Genomic DNA, 21,427 nt, shown 5'->3' with positions numbered 1-21,427 from the left:
AAATGCTTAAAATAATACAGCAGAATAGTTCTGACATCAATACAAAAAACAACTAGCCTAATCTTCCTATGTCTTAGCTATTTCTAAGAGCAAACACAGTTCTAAAATAAACTTGCATACACAGCAAGACAGTTCTGGTGATGGTGGATGTTCTGAAGGCAAATGCAAAATGCTCCAAGTCTCTCTCTCTCTCTCTGTCCTTAAATTGATAACACAGTACTACAGACTCATTTCAGATTACTGGACTTAATCAAATAACAAAAACACTACATAAACTTTTATACTTAGTTAAAACCATATGATTAACAAATCACATAAAATCAATTAAACATTGTCAGTTGGTCATTATTATATACCAAGTAATACTAAGCAGCCTTAAAGATATACACCTAAAAATGTACTAATGTACCAATGTTGAATCTTTAAACAACAAACATTTATGCAAATTTCATGCTATAAAATTAATATATAAGGAAATAAATATAAGTATAAAAATAATAAACAAATAACCCTAAAATTCTAAATGCATTCGGAAATAATTCATATGTATAGATATATATATATATATATATATATATATATATATATATATATATATATATATATATATATAAATACATAAATATGTAACCAAATCATGCATATTTAATTAATTATAGTGGTAAAGTATACTTTTTCACTATTCTATTGTTATTAAAATCACTTAATCTAAATTAGATTTCATTTCATACATTTAAAACAAATTAATAAATCTAAATACAAATACTGTAACAAGTTACTAGATCAAAGGCAAATGTTAAAAACCTAAGGAAATTCACATATACAACAGAACGTGTCACCAGGTAAAATAACCATCATCTATTTAAACTCCTCAAAAAAACAGGAGATAGAACAAGTGTCATTCAAACCTGGGTAGTGATAAGAATTAAAACTGAATTGCCACAAAAGTTCGAGTTTTTCTAAAAGCTAATTATTAGGACTGTCCCTTAGTTGAGATACAACTTGGTCTATTATTCTAAAGTTAAAACTATGTGAAGGGTAGTCAGTGATGTGTCTAGCTAAGGCATTTTCAATTTTGTTTTTCTTCATTGCATATAAATGTTCATAAACACGTTCTTTAAATTTTCTCTCACTCTTCCCTACATAGTAAACTGGGCAACTAGAACACTGGGCTAAATAAACACCATTTTGGTATTCTTTAGAAGGAACCACATATTCTATCAAGAAAAGGTTTAACTGTAATACCAAAATGGTGGTTTATTTAGCCCAGTGTTCTATTAATCACAAATATTAAATAATACAACAATTACTATATACCGGTTTATATAATAGTAGTATGAATTATCTATTAAATATTCTTAAATTATTTGCTCATTCAACATTATTATAACTAAATCTCTAAACAAGTAAAAGAGGATCAAATTCATGAAAGAAGAATCTATAGCAGCCTGGCAAGTTTACTTATGAAAATAAGTTTAAGCAAGACAGCCCTACACAGGAAGGTGTAGTGGTATGTGCACTGTCACATCATCTGACTCAAATGTACCAAGTTATATGGGACAACCCAACCTGAATGCTGTCTTAAAGGACAGCCACACTCAAAAACAGAAATATAAAATCATGTAATTCATCTTATCGTTATCTTCTCTGTAGTAATAATGTTCTTGTGTTAGTAAGTGATTTGAGTTTTTGTTATACTTTACATTGTCCTGAAGGGGGCTGCAATGAAAATTTATTACACTGTCTAGTCAAAGTCTGCTTGGTCCCACAGTACACATTATGTTCTCACAGGACCACATCAGGGAACTAATCTCTCTCTTTTCATTCATAATGGAAGTCCTAAGACTTCTTACAATTCTTTTTTAATAATCATACCCCCTTCCCCTCCAGCAGACAACTTTCTGGCTGATTTATTGAAACACTCCATTGCTCCCCCAGAATACCAAATACATCTTTTGAGGTTATCTTGATGTAAACTTTTAAAAACAAAGGAGCTTGTGGTTACTACTATTAAAAGACTGGGTAATGAAGAAATCCCATTAGAAAGGAGCAGCTAAGGACTTAGAACCATTGTCCACTGGTAGTTCATTAGACTGCTAAACTGCTTATTTAGGAGGCAGAGTGCAAGCTGCCATGACAGTACTCTTGATCTGTGCACTGATGTCGATGTCACACCACCTCTGCCAAATAGTAATATTCAAGAATGTTTCATCAAGATCATGGAAAACTCATACTCTCCATCATGACAGAAAAGCTTACAAAATGGATGCTTCATCCCACCCACACTGACTCTTCCAAGACACCATGCTCATACTTGAACATAGTTTACCAGCAGAGCACACAGATGCCTTGTCGCTCTATCAATGAACTGGCCGAGTTCCTTCTTTGACTGGCTTTGGTAAGAGTGTCAGTTTATCACTTTCTACAGCACATTGCTCCTACAGTTTACAATACACACTGAGAGCTATACTGCTCAGCTTTGCCCACAAATGCATTCCAGACTTTAAATGCTGGTATGTACTGAAAAGCAATCAGAAAGGCAACTATGCCCCCATAACACGTTGTGCCTGGGTGGCTTCCCCTTTTGTCCCACACTAGCTATGATACTGCTGGAAGGAACAAAGAATTAAATGCTGTGTCCAGTTTCATAGCAAGAAAAATGATTTAGAGACGTGAGGGCCAACTCTTTGCATAGTTGTATGTGTTGTACCCTTCCCTGTGTGAGTATAGAGAGTCTGCAACAGAATCTCAGGTCTCCCTCCCAAGAATGATGTTAAAAAGGTGCCTCCACAAGAAACAGGTAAATAGGAATATATAATTTTTAGGAGTGTAATGAGTTGGCAGACTTTAAAGATACAGTCTGTTTAGAGACTGCCTTCCCCAAGGCCCATGTGTAAAGAAAATAAACAGCTGGTCAGACTTTCTAATATATTTGGTCTTGTCCAGGTAATACCTAAGCTGCCTATGAACATCTAAAGAATATATGGAAACAAGGAGGTTAATGGCTTGGTTTAAGAACAGTTCTTTAACCATTTTAGGGATGAATAGGTGTTAGTTCTGAGGGAGAACCTGTCCTTATGGAAGATGAGGTAAGAGGGATTAGCCATCAAGGCCTGGATTTCAGAGACCCTCCTGGCAGATGTGAGGGCTACCAGTACCTACTACTTTTCCAAGTACATAATTTTAGAGATGCTGAGTGAGGTGGTTCAAAAGGTGGTGGTGTGAGTTTTTCAAGGACAAAATTAAGGTCCCATGAAGGCAGTATCGGTTTTCTACGTGGTCTAATATGGAGGACCCCTCTTAAGAATAGTTTTACCTCTAATCTGGATGCCAAAGGAGGAATCAGGGGGAGACAGGTGGAAATGGCTGACAAATGTACCTTAACAGAAGAGTAAGTCACCCCTGAAGGTAGAAGGGTTGGGAGGGTGGCTTAATGGCTAAGGTCTTCGCCTTACAAACCCAAGGTGCAGGGTTTGAGTCTCACAAGGGATAACTGGCTAGGCTTAAAATGGCTCGCAAGGGCAGTTAGCTTAGTAATAAACTATGAACCTATGAACTTATAAGTAAGAAAGGACCATAGGTACAGGAATAAGAAAGGGGACCTGTTTTTTCTTTTGACACTTCCTGGAGAATCTTTTCCATTTTACCACATAATTTCTCCTGATATTAGGTTTCCTGGCCTCCTGCAGGACATTGAGTACATCCTCTGAATATAGGTGTCCAAAGGGGATCAGAACTCTATCACCCATAGAGTGAGTCTGAGGTTGAGCACCTGAGGGTGTATGAGTGACCCCTTGTCTTGTGTGAGTAGGTCAAATCGGTGGGGTAACCTGTGATGATTGCCCTTGGCTAGTAGATGAAGAAGGGGAAACCAATGCTGTCTTGGCCAAAAGGGAGTCACCAGCAAGATTTTTGGTTTGTCCCTCTGAATTTTCAGAAGAACCCTTTGAATCAGTGTGAAGGGAGGAAAGGCATAAAGATAAATCCCTGTCCAAGAAAAAGAGAAAGTATCCACCCTCGTTGATGTGGATCCCTTCTGCAAAACAGAGGCATCTGCCTTGCTCTGGGAGGAATCAAACAGATCTTCCTGAGGAATACTCCACCTGTGAATGAGATCCAAAAAACACCTCCCTGTGAAACATCCATTCAAGAGAGGGTGCAGAGGTTCTGCTGAGAGTGTCCATCACATTCTCTGCTGAAGCAACGCAGATTGCTTGCAGGTAAATGTGCAATTCTGCTGCTAGGGACCAAATCTGAATAGCCAGGCTGCAGAGTGGGTAGGACCTTGCCTCCCCCCCACTTGCTGATATACCACATAAAAGTCATATTGTCCATGACAACTTTTAAGGTACCTGGCTGGAGAACTGGATGGAAGGTTTGCAAGTCTAAGAGAAGGGCCCTCATCTCTTTGATACTGATGTGGTCCCTTTGTCTGAAGTAGATCCACTCTCCCTGAACTTTGTTTTGTTTGTTGTGGGTTTGCAGGAGAGCTCCCAAACCCAGGTCTGAAGCATCTGTGAAGATTTGTTTGAGGGTGTTGGGATCTGCAAAGATGTACCCTGGTTGTGGCAAATAGCTGCAATCCACCATTGCACCTCTTTTTTTCAGGCATGGGAGGAGAGGTAGAAGAGCATCCAGAGGGTGTGAATGTTGGTTCCACTGACTCCTCAGAACCCAGTGAAATTTTCTCATATGCAGCCTTGCTAAGGGCAGCATGGGTATCAAATATGCCACATGTCCTAGGGCCCTCAGGAATTCCTTGGCTGACAATGTTTAGAGAGAGGAAAGTTTGGAGGTAATGTGTGATGGTTTCCACCTTCTGGCAAGGAATGAAGACTGCCATCTGGTCTGTTTTTATCCTGCACCCCAAGAAAATCAGGTCTTAGGTGAGTGTTAGGTGAGACTTTTCCTGGTTCACAGTGAACCCTAAGCTTGCCAGGGTATTGGACACCATGCCTAGGTGGTGATGGAGGGTGTGGCAATCCTGTTGAAGTGCCAAGAAGTTGTCTAGGTATGGATATATTTGAATGCCCTGCACTCTGCAGTGAGCGATAACTGGAGCTAGGCATTTTGTGAATACTCTGGGGCTGTGGAAAGCCCAAATAGAAATGCAAACACCATTGAAAATTCAAGGAAACCATGGAAAAGTGTAGGAACTTCCTGTAACTGGGGTAAATAGGAATAAGGTAGGAGATGATGCAAAGTAAGCATTGTGAAGGTAGGCACCTTGAGGAACAGATAGACAAATCCAGTATTGGCCTCCAATGGTCATCCTTTCTTGGAACCAAAAACATCCTGGAGTAAAACCTCTTGTTTGTCTGTTGCAGAGGTACTCTTTCTAAGGGGCCCTGAGCTTGAAGCTGGCCCAGAACTGGGGAAAAGGTGAAGCTGACTTGTAGGTGGCTGGGGTATCAGCTGAAAGGAAGGAAGTGTCCACCAAGTCATAAAGTATCCTTTCTGGATGATAGAAAGGTCCCAAGCCTCTGAGGTAATTATCCGCCAGGAGGGTAGAGAAAGGGTGAAGTGGAGGGATAAGGGGCTGGAGTTGGGTAATGGGTTTGAGTCACAGTGGAGGAGCTCTGTCCTTGTCACGCTGCCTCCAAAAGGGAGTTGGAGTGGAGGCGGAAGTTTAAGAGTGGAGTGTCTCCTAGGATGTCTCCATCCCTTAGCCTGTGGGGTATTGGAATGAGATGATTGCTTCCTAACAAAGGTGGTCCTTTGAGGGTAGTTACTATGATACCTAGGAAGGACTAACAAATGCTTTAGATTTTGTAGCTCCTTGCCCTTTACCTGTAGGGATTTAAGGAGCTCTGCAGAGGCTGCTCCGAAAAGGGCCTTATTATCAAGAGGTGCATCTAACAATTTGGTCTGGGCATCCGTAGGAAGGGGCTGTAACCTCAACCAAGAATATCTTCTCAGGACAGAACCTGAGGCTGCAGACATGGAGGATGCCTCTACCAAATAATAACTGCACTTTATGGAGTGCCTAGTCACCTAAGAGGTGGCAGAGAGCAGGGCAGAGTTGTGACTTAGCAGGGGAGTCTGGCACATCTGGAATCACTGCAGAAGCATTTGATAGGGTATCTACAACAAACCTAGCCATGTGCATGACAGTTTAGGACTCTAATGGCTAGAGTTGAAGTAGTATATACCTTCTTCCCTAGCCTATCCATAAATTTGCTGTCCTTGTCAGTGGGAAACAGGGAGGTGGAGGGCAGCCGCCTGGATGATTTATCTGCTGACACTGCAATGACAGAAGGGTCTGCAGGGGGGTTCTGGATGTTTAGCAGCTGGGGGCTGAGATTCAGTGGTCTGCGATGCAGCCAGAAAGGCATCATGAATGGCTGGAAGCAGGGAAGGGACTGCAGATGGAGAGGGCTCGTCCTTGTGCAATAATTCGAAGCATCTCTTTTTTTGTTTCAGAGACATCTGAGGCCTGCCATTTAAAATGTTCTCTCATCAGAGAAATGGTGTCCCCCAAAAGAGAATTCCTCTCCTGCAGATTCAGGACTAAAAGAGTACTCCTCTGGGGTAATGAAGTCCTTGGGGGATTCTATCTGGAAGCAATAGGCAAGTGATTCATCAGAGGAAGAAAGTTCCTCTTCTGAATTCTTGTAAGGCCTGCACAGGTGTAGGGGTTGTTACAGGTACATGAGGCTGGAGGGCCTGGAAGGCCTTAAAGATTGGGGGAAAAAACTTCCCATCCAGGAGCTGGTTCAGCTTCTCTATGTTCCATATGTTTTAATTTCTGTTTCCTCTTCAGAGGATTGAAAGGATGTGTTGACTTAGAGCCCAACGCCTGGGAGGATGGAAAGGCTAGAGTAGGCCCCGCCAACATCCCAAGCAGTGCTTCCCCTTTACCATCGGGGGCTGATGGCTGATCAACCTCAGCAGACTTGCTCCATTTCCACCAAACCAGCTTTCACTGTGGTTCCTGGTTCTAGCTGTAAAATGGGCATCCAATGAGACCCTGGGATAACATCCGCCAAGAGTCTCACTGGACTCCTGAGATGCAGCATGGGTGTCAAGCCTAACTTTCTTGGCTTTCTTCCGAGACGGCTCATCGGAGGTACCTACCTCAACCTCCATGCCTAACGCTAGATGCTGAAACCTCCGATTTTCTAAATAAAAGCTTTAAGGCAGCCAGATGGCTGTGAAGCATTTTAGGTACAAAGGATTTGCAAATATTGCAAGATGTATGGTCTTGGCCTTCACCTAAACAGAATAAGCACTTATCACACATATCCTTGTGTAGAATTTGTCTTCCACAAGCATACTTCTCTTTCCTAGCAGACATGTACATTTGAAAAGCAATAATATGGAAACAAAAAACCTAAAGGGATACTTATCTGTATTGGACGGCCGAAACAATGAACAAACTGATTCTCAGAGCTGGCAAACGGAGGTCCGTAGATCACTGCAGCAGAAAAGTTCTGAAGGGGGTACGTGCAGACATCACTTTTATAGCCGTCTGTTTATGGCTCTGACGAACGCAGCACATATCCCTGTTCCTAAAACTTTGGTATACTGGCCGGATGACCGGTGCTGCAAGCAGCAACCTCCCTACAGTTATGAATACTGCAACATGAGAATAGAAGGACATCTAAGGAAATCATTTTTTTTGAGCTGTGATACAGAGTATTAATTGCTCAGACATAGTACAGTCTTGCTGAGTTTAATTCTGGTGTCTGCCAAAAAAAAGCAGTTACTAGAAAATGAAAATCAAAGTCGAAACCAGCTGTATTTACTAAAAGTAATGAGCACTGTAACGGAGATAAAAACAGGAAGTAGGACCTTCAGAAAAGCCTAAGAACAATTACATAGAAAAAACGGGACGGGGGGATATATACAGAATGATATTTTGCAGGAGAAATGATGTTTAAGGGAAGCAGGAAATGAATAATCTATGGAATGTTACATGGACAATGACTGCATAGAAGAATACATGGGATGTACAATGTTTGCAAAAGAAAAAATGGTAACAGTTTGTTTTCATAGGTTCATAGGTTGGTACTAGGCTATCAGCCCTAGGGCCTATACAAGCCTAGCCATAACAATTCCCTGGCTATTTCTTCCCACATTATTTACTTTCCTGGACCCCTGTCTAGCAGGGCAACTGACGTGATCCCTGGGGTGAATTTCCTTTCTCCCATCCAATCGTCAAGGTTCCTCTTGAAGAGGTCCAAAGAGGCACTCTGCTTGACATGTATGGGCAATCTATTCCAGAGTCTGGGGAGTCTCTGGGTCAGGAACCTATCCCTCCAGCATGTTTTGTTTATTGTGATGACAAGGTTTAGATCCCTGGGCGTGTAGCTCTGAGGGATTGGGATTTCTTTAAGTGTAGCATGTCCAACAGCTCTGGGTTTGACATGGCCTTGTATGTTAAGCAGAGATCGCCTGAGTAGACGATATGCGACAGAGTATAGCTGGAGTTTTTAAGGCGGTCAGCGTAGGGCATCTGCTTTAGGCCTGTGATTCTTTTAGTGAGGTATTTCTGAGGCCTTTCCAGTTGTTGCAGATGTCTTGAGAGGTACATACCAAATGGGGCATTGTATTCTATAATGGGTCTAATGAGGGATGAGTACAGTGGGACAATGACCTCCTTTTTTCTGGATGAAAAGCCCTTCGTGATGAGGTGTGCCACATAGAAAGATTTTCTTACTGTTTTGGCGATGTGGTTATCGAAGGTGAGACCACTGTCCACCTGTGTCCCTAAGTCTCTTATCACACTTTCTGTGTTTAGTGTACTGCCACCTATATGGTAATTCATGGATACATGTTTTTTCCCAAAGGGAATAACAATACATTTCTTGGCATTGAGCTTGAGACCATGGCTCTGGCACCAAGCATCTGTTTCTGTAAGGCCCTTTTGTAGAGTATCCACATCATTTGGGGATTCAATAATGGCTCCCAGTTTGCAGTCATCTGCAAACTTTGTTAGCCAGAGTCCCTTAGTGTTGACCTGTACTTCAGAGAAGTAGATGCCAAACAAGAGCGGCCCCAGGACTGAACCCTGAGGTACTCCACTTGTCACTTGTCTGGAGCTGGATTTGGAGTCGGCTACTTTTACAGTGTGGGTTCTATCAGTAAGCCATTTAGCAACCCATTGGGTGACATAGCGATTAATGCCCAACTAAGTAAGTTTATCTATGATTCCAGAGTGGGGGATGGTGTCAAAGGCCTTGGCAAGGTCTAGATAGGCTGTGTGGACCACCTTACCCTTGTCCATGGCTCTGGAGACTGATTCAAAGAAGTCAATCAGGTTCAGGAGACAAGATCGGCCCTTCACAAACCCAAACTGGGTGGGGTCCAGTGTTTGAAGGTTGCCAATGTCTTTGTTTATAAGTTCCATGATAATACGCTCCATGGCCTTGCAGATAAGGCTTGTCAGACTGATGGGACGGTAGTTTCCGGGATCCAAGGTGGATCCCCTTGTGGATTGGGATAACTGTAGCTCTGCCACTCAGTGGGCATGAAACCTGAGGTGAGGCTATGATTAAACATGACACTTAGGTGAGGTGCCAGTTCATATTGTAGTTCATGTAGTACACAGCCCGGGATGTCATCTGGTCCCATGGATGCTGTATTCTTGGCTTTAGAGAGTGCGTTTTGTACCTGTGTGGCCGTTATTACTGGAATTTGGCAATCTTCCAGTATTGAGATGGGCCATTTAGGGGTGAGAGGGGTGAAGTTGGCACTGAATCGATCTGCCAGGATATTGGCAATATCCTTTGGATCAGTATATTTAATGCCATTCTGTTTTAGCTCAGAGCAGATCTGAGCATTGCCATTTAGATTCTTGACATAGTTATAGAATGCTTTGTGGTTGTCTTTGGAATCTTTGGCAATTTTATTTTCGTAACTAGCTTTGGAGGATTTTAGGAGGCATCTCAGTTTCTTACTGAGGCTAGTAAGGGAGTTTTTTGCATCCTGGGATTTTCCTCTTTTCTGCAAAAGTTTCTTCCTTTTGTTGTAAAGTTTGTTTATGGCAGGGGACCACCAGATTGGCTTCCTTTTTTTGGATGAGAGCATTTTGGTTCTATTTGGGATGAGTAGCTTTCCCAGTTAATGGCAGGATAGTTAAAATCACCCAGTATTAGGGTGTTTGGTTCTATCTTAATATTTTCCAGTATGTTTAGAAAGGTGTAGTGAGAATCTTGGGGTATGGTGGGGGATCTGTAGCAAGCTACAATTTGGATTGCAGTCTTACCTAGTGTTAGTTGCACTTGGAGAATTTCAGACACATTGTGTTGGCCAACTAGCCTGGTGGTGTGAATATCCTTGGTGAATATTGACACTCCTCCACCTTTAGTGTTTCGGTCCTGGTTTGGTGGCCGAAAAGTGTGGTAAGAGTTGTAGCCTAGTATTGCAGGGGTGCTCTCTGGAGCCTTGAACCAGGTCTCAGTTACTGCACAGATATCGATGTTCTCCATTTTTAGGAGTGCCTCGAGAGAGTGCATTTTGAGATTTAGACTTCTAGCATTGAGTAGCATTGCCTTCAGATTTTGCATGCTTGTACCTGTTACGGTGGTGGTTTTGTCCTTTGCAGTTTGCCTAAAAAAGGCACTATAGGGGTGGCAAGAGCCTTAGCCAGTAACCTGAATCCCAGGGCGACAGGTGCAGACCATCTCTGACAAAGCATCGTGGTCTGTCAATCATGTCATCCCAGGCAGACAGATACTGGATCCCCTTTGAATGACACCATAAGCTTAGCCAATTGTTGAAGTCAATCATTTTATCCTTATATTGTGGTATCATTCTGGGCGAAGGCAGGATGCTACTCAGGGCTAGGGTCATACCTGTCTGGGCCACATGATCCGAGAGCTCTTCCGTGTCTCTTTTCATGTAGTCCAGGGAGGTACGTCTCAAGTCATTCACTCCAACATGGACAATGAGAGTCATATTTGTACTTGTTGTGGAGTGACTTGAGTGAATACGTAATGTGGCGGATCCTGGCACCCGACAGGCAGATGACTTTCATTTATATAAATGTATAATTGTTAAGTGACAGTTCAATAAAAATGTTTTTTGTTTAAAAAGAAGATGCCTTTACACTCATCCTCAAACGCATAAAAAGGACAGGGACCAGTCTGACAACCTCTCACTAAAGGAAAATAACACACTCATTAATAAGTAAAGGTCAAAGCTGTAGTGCACTATGAAGAGTAGCCAAGTCTAACAATCTTGGATTTGGCCATATTAACATCAGCCCACTGTGCTTATGCCAAGGAACTTGTTATTTTTATTCATTTACACTTTGTTGATTTGGTCAGTCCCACCGGGCCAGCAGCCTCTTTTCATAGAGACTCGATGTGTTATTCATACTGACTACCCAATGTCCTGGCCAGATTTCACTTAAATTCCCCTACACTTTCACAATCAATACAGGATGATCTTTTACATGCACCTGAACTACCACCAGTTAAGGCAGAAAGTAACTTGCTTGATTTAACATCTCATCTGACAGCACACTTAGGAATGCAGCACCCTCTCCCCCATGCTGCATTACAGTGTCAGCAACTGAAAATGAATCCAAGCACTTGATGGAAATACAACCCACAACTTTTCCAGCACCAAAAGTGAGTTTGCTACCCTTTGAGCCACTGATTTGACAATGATTTGTTCAAGCCCTGTGGTTATCCTTTCATCCATTCCTATCACACAAATCAGGGTAAGGAGCTTATGACTGCCTCAAACTTGTTATTCTAATGATGGCCATTCAATGTTGAACCCCCAAGAGTTCAACATTTTTCTATACCATGATCAGCTCCAAACACAAAAGAGAACACAGGAAACAGTCCTGGACAATGACTGCCACAGATGCACTTAAAATGCTTATGGTTTCTGGTCATCAAATTCAGAAATGTTCAAAATTATGCACTGTAAAAAAGTGCAATCTGCAAGCAGCATGACAGAACAGGGAGCCAAACTTGAGGGGGCAATGTACTAGGGTCAAATGGGGCAAGTTCAGGACAGCACTTCAGAAGAGCTTATAACATGGCATTAGAAAGATGCAAGTTACCATTCCAGTCATCTCAGATTGATCCTCCAAGACGAACTTGCTCATAAAAAATCCACTGGAACAGCCATCTAGTAAAGAGATAGATAGTTAAGAAAATTCAAAATGCATAAGACAAGTATATGGCAAACCTTATAGTGTCACCTGTAGTCAAATGGATGGATATCTTGGTTACTTAATCTCTGACAGAGTTAATTTCAAGGTTCATTCAATTCACTTTAACCTTCATCTAAGCTGTGTAAGCTTCCAGGCTGTAGTACAAAACATTTGTGATTCAGATTTATCAAGTTTCCTGTCCTGCTGGGCAAACAGCATGCAGGAAGTTGGAAGGTTTTGTGTCTCCTCCTTGCTTTAGATGCATTAGTTAGAATGGACAGGATAATCTTGCTAAAAGGAAGATATTAGCATAAGATTTTCTTGGTCTTTTCCTGTCTCAAGCAAGTCCTTGGGGAGGAGGAGGAGGAGGAGAAGCGGGCAAAATGCAAGCATCAGTCTCTTCCTCTACTGCAAAGACAAAACTTATTGCCCATTCTGCTTTGCATGGGTACCTGGGACAAAATTTCCTAAGAGGATAAGTCAGAAATTAAAACAAATCTTTCTCTGGACAATACTAGACTACAGTTACAAAGCAAAATACTTGTCAGTCCAACTTCCGCTCTCACTGATTAATATGCTTACATGACCTGGAAGAGTACTATGGGCTAATGGAATATATAAGATATGCAGACACCCGGTTGTGCTCGCTAGCCAGGCTCCAGGCCATCATGGATAGGTAACTGAAGAACCTCATACTCCAAGTAGCTAGCAGTATATGGAATGCAAAGGTAGCCATCCTTTATATACACTGTGACAATGACATCCGCTGGCAACAGTAAAGGAAAGAAAGCAAGGTCTGCAGACTTAGCACTATGAACATTTTTATGATGGAGAGAATGTTTTCTTTAAGAAGAAGCTCAGACTAGATCTCCAATGCATTCATTCCCTGGGGACCAGTAAGAAACTCAAACAGAACCCTGTACCCCCTTTCTTTGGTGATGGGGACTCTGTGACAATGGAAGAAAAGAGACACTATGAGGACCTGCTAGGAGAATCTAACAGAATGGGAGTCTTTCTCGTGAGTGTTAGAAAGTTACTTCTGGATACAAGACTGAATTTAGGGACTATCTCCTTACCAAGGACTACGGCTACTTTGACTATCTCTTCTTGAAAAAAGCTAATATTACTATACTAGGTTATTCGTAGAATATAGATGTAGTGGTAGAGAATGTGTCAGATAGTTAAATCTGGGTGGCACTCTGTTGAATGGCTGGATAAAACGTATATACCTCATATTCTGCTGTGAACTTAAATTTCAATGCAACTTTATAATACATAAACTGAAATACAGAATGTTCTTTAGCTTGTGTGACTTTAGGATGCTATAAATACTGTATAGTGTAATTAACATGGTGATAAAATGTTAAACTATAAATAGCCCAGTGTTATTTTTATTGTTAGTTCATGCTAACTCGTGTTGAAAAGCATGTAATGCGCAGGTTTTCTCCCCAGGCCTCTGCAGAAAGAAGCTTTGACCCATCAAACTTTCCCAGTTATCAAAGGAAAGTAAATTATTTATTATTTATTTAGTTATTTATTTCAGTTTGATGACTGGGGAAGTCCACTTGGCCTAAAAAGAGCCCATTGTCAGTGGAGGCCCAGGGAGAAAAGCTCCGGTAACAATGACATACATATTAGCATATAAACATACAAAGTAAAGAAGTCATACAGCTTCATGCAGCATTCTAAAGTAAAAAAAAAAATTCTGCATTCTATAATAATAATATTAAATTCTAGCAACTGCACAGTCAGAGTCATTAACAGTGAATTACAATTGAAAGTTTACATTCCACAATAATAGTAGTAAAAATCTAGCCATAGTATAGTCTAAGGGTCATTAACAGTGAATTACATTTGCGGATGAGAAATTGTTGGAAATAAACTATTAACATTTGGATGTTAATGAGGAGTAGGAAGGCAAATTATGTGAGCGCAAAGATAATGCACAGAGCTAGAAGGTGGGTTTTGATATAGGAGGGTCCTATGTGAGTAAGGAGCAAGGGCATTCCCACTTTGAAGATAGGTGGGAATGGAGGAGGGATTTAAAGTTAGAGTGGTTATGAGTATTTCTAAGAGAGGGAGGAAGAGTTCCATGGTTTAGCTAAGCAGCAGGCTAGCAATGTGGGTCCAGATGACCGTAAAGGTTTGTAGAATTTGAGCAGGTTCTAATTTTCTGACCTAAGTGAGCGATTGGGAATATAGGGGGTTAAGGAGGTAATAAATAAAGTACAGTTTTGTACCTACCATAAATGTAGATGTTCGAGTGCTCATACAGCTGCAGTCATTACAGATGTGTTAACCTGCCGTCAGGCGGGTCCTCGGTCAGCCGAATTCCAAAGTCTAGGTCCGGCGTCGGTTGTTGTCGCTTCTTCCCTGACGTCAGTGCGGCAGGGGTATAAAAGAGGCAGCTGACGCCATTTTCTTCAGTTTTTCTTGCCCCAGATGTCAGGTGCCCCCAGAAGGAAGGCAAAACATAATATTATGCAAACATGCAATGTTGATAAATCAAAAAACAGTAGTTGCAAGCAAATACACCATAAAAGAATACCCCAAAAAGGTTATATGATAAAGGTGTTTGTCATAAGGCCTGTCCTAAGAGGGGATGGAGGGAGGGTAACCTGGACTGCAGCTGTAGGAGCACTCGAACATCTACATTTATGGTAGGTACAAAACTGTACTATGTTCATCGTGCATACAGCTGCAGTCATTACAGATGGGTAGAATCCCAAAGCTAAGTAAGGGTGGCAGGCACTAAGTGGAACTAGGAGGGGCTAGGATGCCCTGCAGGATTGCTGTGGCAAAGCCCGCTCTAGATTTTGAGTATAGTGGAAGGTGGTAGTGCTTGGAGAAAGTGTGCACTGAACTCCAAGTAGCTGCTTCCAAAATGTCCTTGGTAGGGACCCCCCTAAGGAAAGCTGCAGAGGTAGCTGAAGCCCTGGTGGAGTGGGATCTGATGTATACAGGCATAGATTTTCCATGAAATGAATAACAAAAGCGTATGCAGTGGGCTATCCATTTTGAAATTGTCTGTTTGGAAATAGCCTTTCCCTGAGCACCTGTAGAATAGGACACAAAGAGCTGCTTTCCTGAATGACTTTGTTCTGTCCAAGTAATAACGAAGTTGTCTGTGAATTTCCAAGGAATGTAGCAGTCTCTCCCCTTTGTTCTGTGGATTTGGATAAAAGGTAGGTAAATGAATAGTCTGATTCAAAGCTACACTGGATACTACCTTTGGCATGAAGGTAGGGTTGGTTCGTAAGGAAACTCTGTCCTGATGGAAAATGATGAATGGTTGCACAGCCATGAGGGCCTGTAGCTCCGAAACCCTGCGTGCTGAGGTAATAGCCAGAAGGAAGGCTGTTTTCCACGACAAGTATTGTAGCTCTGTTGAAGAAGCCGGCTCAAAGGGAGGCAGGGTCAGCTTTTCCAATACGAAGTTGAGGTCCCAAGCTGAGACTGGTGGTTTCCGTGGGGGGTTTATATCTTTTGCCCCTCTGAGGAACTGCCTTAATAGAGGATGTGAGAATAAAGGAGGATCTGTATTGTATTGTGCAGAAATGGCTGAAGCGTGGATCTTGATGGAGGAGAAGGAAAGGCCACTGTTTAACATCTCAGCTAGGTACTGTAAAATTTGAGGTATATTCATTACCCAAGGATTCTGGCCCTTTTCTTGATTCCAGGAACAAAATCGTTTCCATTTGGCGGAGTAGGCTTTTCTAGTAGAGGGTCTTCTAGCCTCCAAGATGACATCCTGCACCTCCTTGGAGAGGAGAGAGTCTGTTGGGAAATTAAGGTATTCTCCATGCAGCTAGATTCAGGGTTTTGAGCTGGCTGTGAAGGGTTTTGTAGTTGTGCTGGGACAACAGAAGAGGAACTAGAGGTAGGATCCATGGTGGTGAGTGTGTCAGGCTCTTTAGGAGAGGATACCAGTGCTGTCGTGGCCAGTCTGGAGCAATGAGAATCATTTGTGGCCTCTCTGCTCTGGCTTTTAATAGAACTTTGGTCAGTAGAGGAAGAGGCGGGAAGGCATAGACTGTCAATGTTGTCCAATTGAAAGAGAGTGCGTCCACTTTCCAGGCTTGTGGATGATAGGTCCTTGAACAGAATTTTTCCAACAGGTAATTTCTGTGGGTAGCAAATAGATCTATGTCTGGCTGCCCCCATGCCTGAGTTATCTTTGAGAAGACCTGAGGATGCAACTTCCATTCGTGTGGGTCTGTCATATTTCTGCTTAAGTTTTCTGCCAGTGTGTTTTCCTTCCCTGGCAGGAATTGTGCCTGTAGTTGAATTTGTAATTCCAGTGCTGTGTTCCACAGGGTCATGGCTTGCCTGCACAGGGGGTATGAATGAGTTCCCCCCTGTTTGTTTATGTACCACATGACTGTGGTGTTGTCTGTCCTTATCAATAGCTGGCCTGGATGGAGTAGGTCTTTGAAGGTCATAAGAGCATTTTGCACGGCTAGCATCTCCTTTTGGTTGATGTGTAGGTGCTTCTCTTTTTGGGACCATTTTCCCTGAATGCACTGATCTGCCATGTGTGCTCCCCAGGCGTAGTCTGAGGCATCCGTTGTGATGATTTGAGTTGCTTGAGGTAAACAGAAAGGGAGACCTGTGTTTCTTTGGCATGCTTGAGCCCACCACAAAAATTCCTTTTGAAGGCATGGAATGAGTTGTATAATTGTTTCCAAGCTGTGGCTGTGTTGAGACCATAAGTTTTTTAGGTACCACTGTAGTTTCCTCATATGCAGCTTTGCACATGTTATTAGTAGGATGCAAGATGCCATGAATCCCAGAGCCTGCAGGACTTTCCTTGCAGTTAGTCTGGTGAAAGTTAACATTTTGTTGAAGTATTGAGACAGTTTCCCTTGTTTGTCTGGCGTGAGGTAGGCCATCTGGGTGGTTGCATTTAAGCTGGCACCCAGGAAAATTATCTGTTGAGAAGGTATTAGTTTTGATTTCTTTTTGTTCACTGTGTATCCCAGGTAGTTTAACAGTTTTATTACAAATGCCAGATGCTGCAACGGAATGTCCTTGCTGTCCGCTTGGATCAGGCAGTCGTCCAGATATGGGTAGATTTGTATTCCTTGCTGTCTGCAGAAGGCAATTACTGATGCCAGGCATTTCGTAAACACTCTGGGCGCAGTAGATAAGCCAAAGGGCAATGCAGAGAATTGGTAATGGGTTGAACCTGCAAGAAATCTGAGGTATCTTCTGCAATCTTGTGTGATAGGGACATGCAGGTATGCCTCCTTGAGGTCCAACGTTACCAGCCAAGACTCCTTGCCCAGCATGGGAAGAAGCTGCTGTAATGTGAGCATCTTGAATTTTGGCACCTGTAGATATGGGTTTAGGATGGATAGGTCTAAGATGGTTCTCCAATCTTTGTCCTTCCTTGGTACCAGAAATAGTCTGGAATAAAAACCTTAACCTTGTTCTTTTGCAGGTACCTCTTGAATTGCTTTCATATCCATGAGAGTGGAAATTTGTCTTTGTGCCTCTGCCCATTGATTTTGTGGCAGGTTTGGCAAGCCTCTCATTTTTGGAAGGGTGTGAAAGTGGAACCTGTAGCCTCTGTCTATAATGTCCAGAATCCATTTGTCTTTTGTAACAATGTGCCAGTTTTTGAAAATAATGCCAGTTTTCCACCCAAAGGTGCTGCCATTATAGCTTTGTTTGGCAGGCATAGGGGGAAGTCATTGTGTCTGTTTTCTAAATGACTGTGATCTATCTTCTCCACCTCTTGGGGTTGGTGCTTGCCACTGTCTAGCTCTGTAAGATCCTTGAGGTTGTCCTCTACCCCTTGGGCGTCTGTATCTGCCCCTTTGAGGTCTGTCCGTGGCTGGAAAGGACCAATTTCTTGAAGGCCAGTTTCTGCTGAAGCGTGGAGGTTGCACCTGCAAGAAATCTTTCACTGTTTGCATAGATTTCGCTTTTTCCTCCATTTTCTTTAGTACCTCCTCAGCTTTAACACCAAACAATACATCTTTTTGAAGTGGTGAATCTAATAACTTTGCTTTGACATGATCTGGTAAGGTTTGCTCTTTGAGCCAAGCATGCCTACGTATGACAGACCTCGTGACAGATTTGCATATATATCCCATTTGTCTCCACTACAGGAGGTTTAAGGTATTGCAGAGAATATTTTTTTTAACTGACAGGGATAAATGGTATCTTGGCCAGGAACATTAATCTCCTAAATGAAAACGTCTGGAAAAGACAGAGAAGGAGAGTAGTCTTTAAATGTAAACATCTTTTATGGGCTTTCTGCAGATACCTGGTAAGTGCTGTCCTTTTGCAGTATGGTACAAATATCCACAGAGACCTAGAAGAACTGCAAAATGTGTGTCCACCCACTTCCAAAAGAGCAGCAACAGTTGGTGAAGAGGGAGGCTTAGGCACAAGATTCATTGGCAAACAAAGCTGTACCTCACTGAAATCAATGTCCTCAAGCTCTTCTTGGATTGATGAGGTCACCAACGCCTCCTGCATTTCATCTGCAGAGTCACTAATTGCTAATTTTCTAGGTTTCTTCATTTTATAATGGCATATAGTTTTTTTTCTTTTGGAACTATTAAAAAGACTGTTGTGAAGAAGAGGTGGATGCTCTTTAAATAAGAACTTCCAGGTGTTCAGTAAGGCCCCTGAAATTTATGGTTCTTTGTAGCAGTGTCCTTTTTTTAAGAGTACACAACAATCACACAACAATATTGGATGATATATCCAATACAGAAAAGGCATGGAATGTGACATTCCTTTGGTGGAATCAATACAGTGCAATGCATCAGACCAGCAACAGTCAAAAGAAGAGAGAGAAAAAATCCCAAACAGGATACAGATTACTTTGGTACCTGCCTGGATGAGCCAAATGGTTCACAGGTTCATAGGTTCATAGATTAGTACTAAGCTAACTGCCCTTGCGAGCTATTTTAAGCCTAGCCAATTATCTCTTGTGAGATTCAAACTCTGCACCTTGTGTTTGCAAGGCAAACACCTTAACCATTAGGCCACCCTCCCAACCCTAAATAGACCAGTTTTGCTAACTACTCTATAGTAGGGAAAAAAAGAAGCAAGGATGACACGGTCTGCTCTCCTGTTTCCAGCCCAAGTTCTACTGATACCCTCCAGATAGGAAGAAGACCAACCACACCCAGGGGATATATGAAGCTCAGGAAGCATGTCTGGTTGGGCAAACTGGAAATTAGCTGCAGGCATGTATCCATTATGAATCATACTTCAGCAAAGGGTCCTTATGATAAACATCTCTAAGGCCAGTCCACGGACAACTTCTTCAGCCTAACCATACATCTAAATGAAATGCCATTATGAGGACAGAACAAGAAGGTGAAGCTTCATTATCTTCATACATAACAAATGCAGAAGCCTCAGTTACAGTCACCTCTGATGAAAAGGAGCAGGAGGAAGGATTTCTTGTTGCACTCAGCTTGACAAAAGTAGCCAGTACTTGTCAAACACTTGCCATGGACTGCAAAGTTGGCATGTTATAAGGCCTGGGAACCAAGGTCTAGTACTACAACAGGCAACTGCTACAGCTGATGCTGCTGCTGTCATGCCCCAGCAATGCCTGCTACAGTAGGTGCTGGGGCATGACATGCCTTTGCAGGCATCTGAACAGGCACGGGATTCTAATCTCCAACAGTGCATTCCCACATCCATGCAGACATATCACAACAAGCAGTGACAGCAAATCCAAGTATTAGGCATGCTCATGGGTTCAGCAGACACAAGAGCTAGCGTAAAGTTCTTCAGATTGCACCAATGAGTCAGGGACCCGAGGATGGGGTGGGGGGGCAGAGTAGCACATGCCCTTGGCCAGAGTACACACTTAGAATGTGTAAATGGAATTTATATATCACTCTGAGACATGTGGATAGCCAGGAGGTCAAGGAAAAGTACGACTCCAGACCCCAGGATTCATTCTTCAAATTGGTTGTTGTAGGAGCATCTTTAACAATCTTCACCATCATCATGCACCAAAAGAAGAAAAGTTAGACCTTTTGTAATCTGGAGAGAGGTAGCCTCCTCTCTGCACAGGCTTACCCAACATCATCACCATTTTGCTTCCATGTAGTGTCCCACAAACTCCTCCTGCCTTCTTTGACACGTTTGGGTTAAAACTCTGGATATCTGGACACTCTAACATTATGCCCACTTCCTAGCCAGCACTAGTGATACCTGGATAGATACTGATTGCCACAGACAAATTTAAAAAAGGTTTTGTTTATCCAACAAACAAAACAGCTTTCCTAAGAAGTACTCTAGGATCAACAGCCGAATGTGCAAGACATAACCAAAGAGCATGTGACAGGGTAAGCTTCTTGTACCACTGCAGTGATGCAGAAGTGTGTGTCAAAAGAGGCCATAAGTATTACAGCTAGGGATTGCAGCAGTGAATTTTGCTGACCCACGGTCCTAAGAAAGCGGATGGCCACTGTTACCCAGTGGAGATCTGTCAAAGTAACATTGGAAATTACATGATACAGCTGCGTAGACATGAAGATGCCTTAAATGAAGTACATAAAAGGTATAAGCGAAAGATTAGAAAAGTGCATGCAAATTCCAAGAAATTAATCTTGGTACAAGTTCAATACAAATCAGAAATCTATGAGTTCGTTCAGTTTTCCTTACCTTTTAAAGAAGCTTTCTTCAATACTTTCATTGCATACAACTGTCCTGTGTCGGGACCTATGATCTTCCTTACTAGAAAAACCTGCAGAAATGAAAATAACTACAAATAAAATGCTGATCGGAAACTATGAACGGTTTATCAAAAATGTTGCAGCTTGTGAAATTTTTCATAAAGACATTATTCAACAACAATTTACAAGCATTTTGCCTTCCTCAGATATTTAAATTTATCTTTTATTCCAGTGAGCCTGTGGCCCTTTTTCAGTGGAGATCTAGAGTAGTATTTCCAGTAATGGCCAACACAAAACTGGCCAAAACAACAAGCAGATTTCATTACTTTCCAGAAGATAAAGAAAATACAGTTGTGTCATCAACTTATAATTTTATAAACAATTAGTCAGTGTTACAGTCATAAAATTTAGGGATTTCTGCCACAGGCGGAGATCTTTGTCCAGCCACAGCTTGACAGCTTAGCCACTTTCTCCCTATGCCAGCCTTGCATTTCTCTGTCCCTAGAACATCTCCATATTGTGGTACAAGGCAGAAACATTGTTGGCCAGCTTCCTTCTTTTCCCAACAAAGGTTTGCCCAGACTGAGCAGCACAGGATGGTTGCCTAGGAAGGGAGAAATTCCTGTAGACACAGTATGCATTGCTGCTAGTCCTC

General features: G+C 42.1%; 1 protein-coding gene across 1 annotated transcript in view; it reads right to left on the bottom strand.

The window, feature by feature from the left end:
• RPS6KA6 (ribosomal protein S6 kinase A6) overlaps positions 1–21,427 on the bottom strand; it is a 1,361,734-nt gene that overhangs the window by 864,542 nt on the left and 475,765 nt on the right. Inside the window, exon 4 of the mRNA XM_044057140.1 lies at positions 20,762–20,843. Coding sequence (XP_043913075.1) covers positions 20,762–20,843 — 82 coding nt within the window. The remainder of the gene's footprint in view (positions 1–20,761; positions 20,844–21,427) is intronic.

This window comes from Protopterus annectens, chromosome 15.part0 (genome assembly GCF_019279795.1).
Source record: "Protopterus annectens isolate FY-2018-M chromosome 15.part0, PAN1.0, whole genome shotgun sequence".
Taxonomy (NCBI): domain Eukaryota; kingdom Metazoa; phylum Chordata; order Ceratodontiformes; family Protopteridae; genus Protopterus; species Protopterus annectens.
This window is presented reverse-complemented; position numbering and strand designations above follow the sequence as displayed.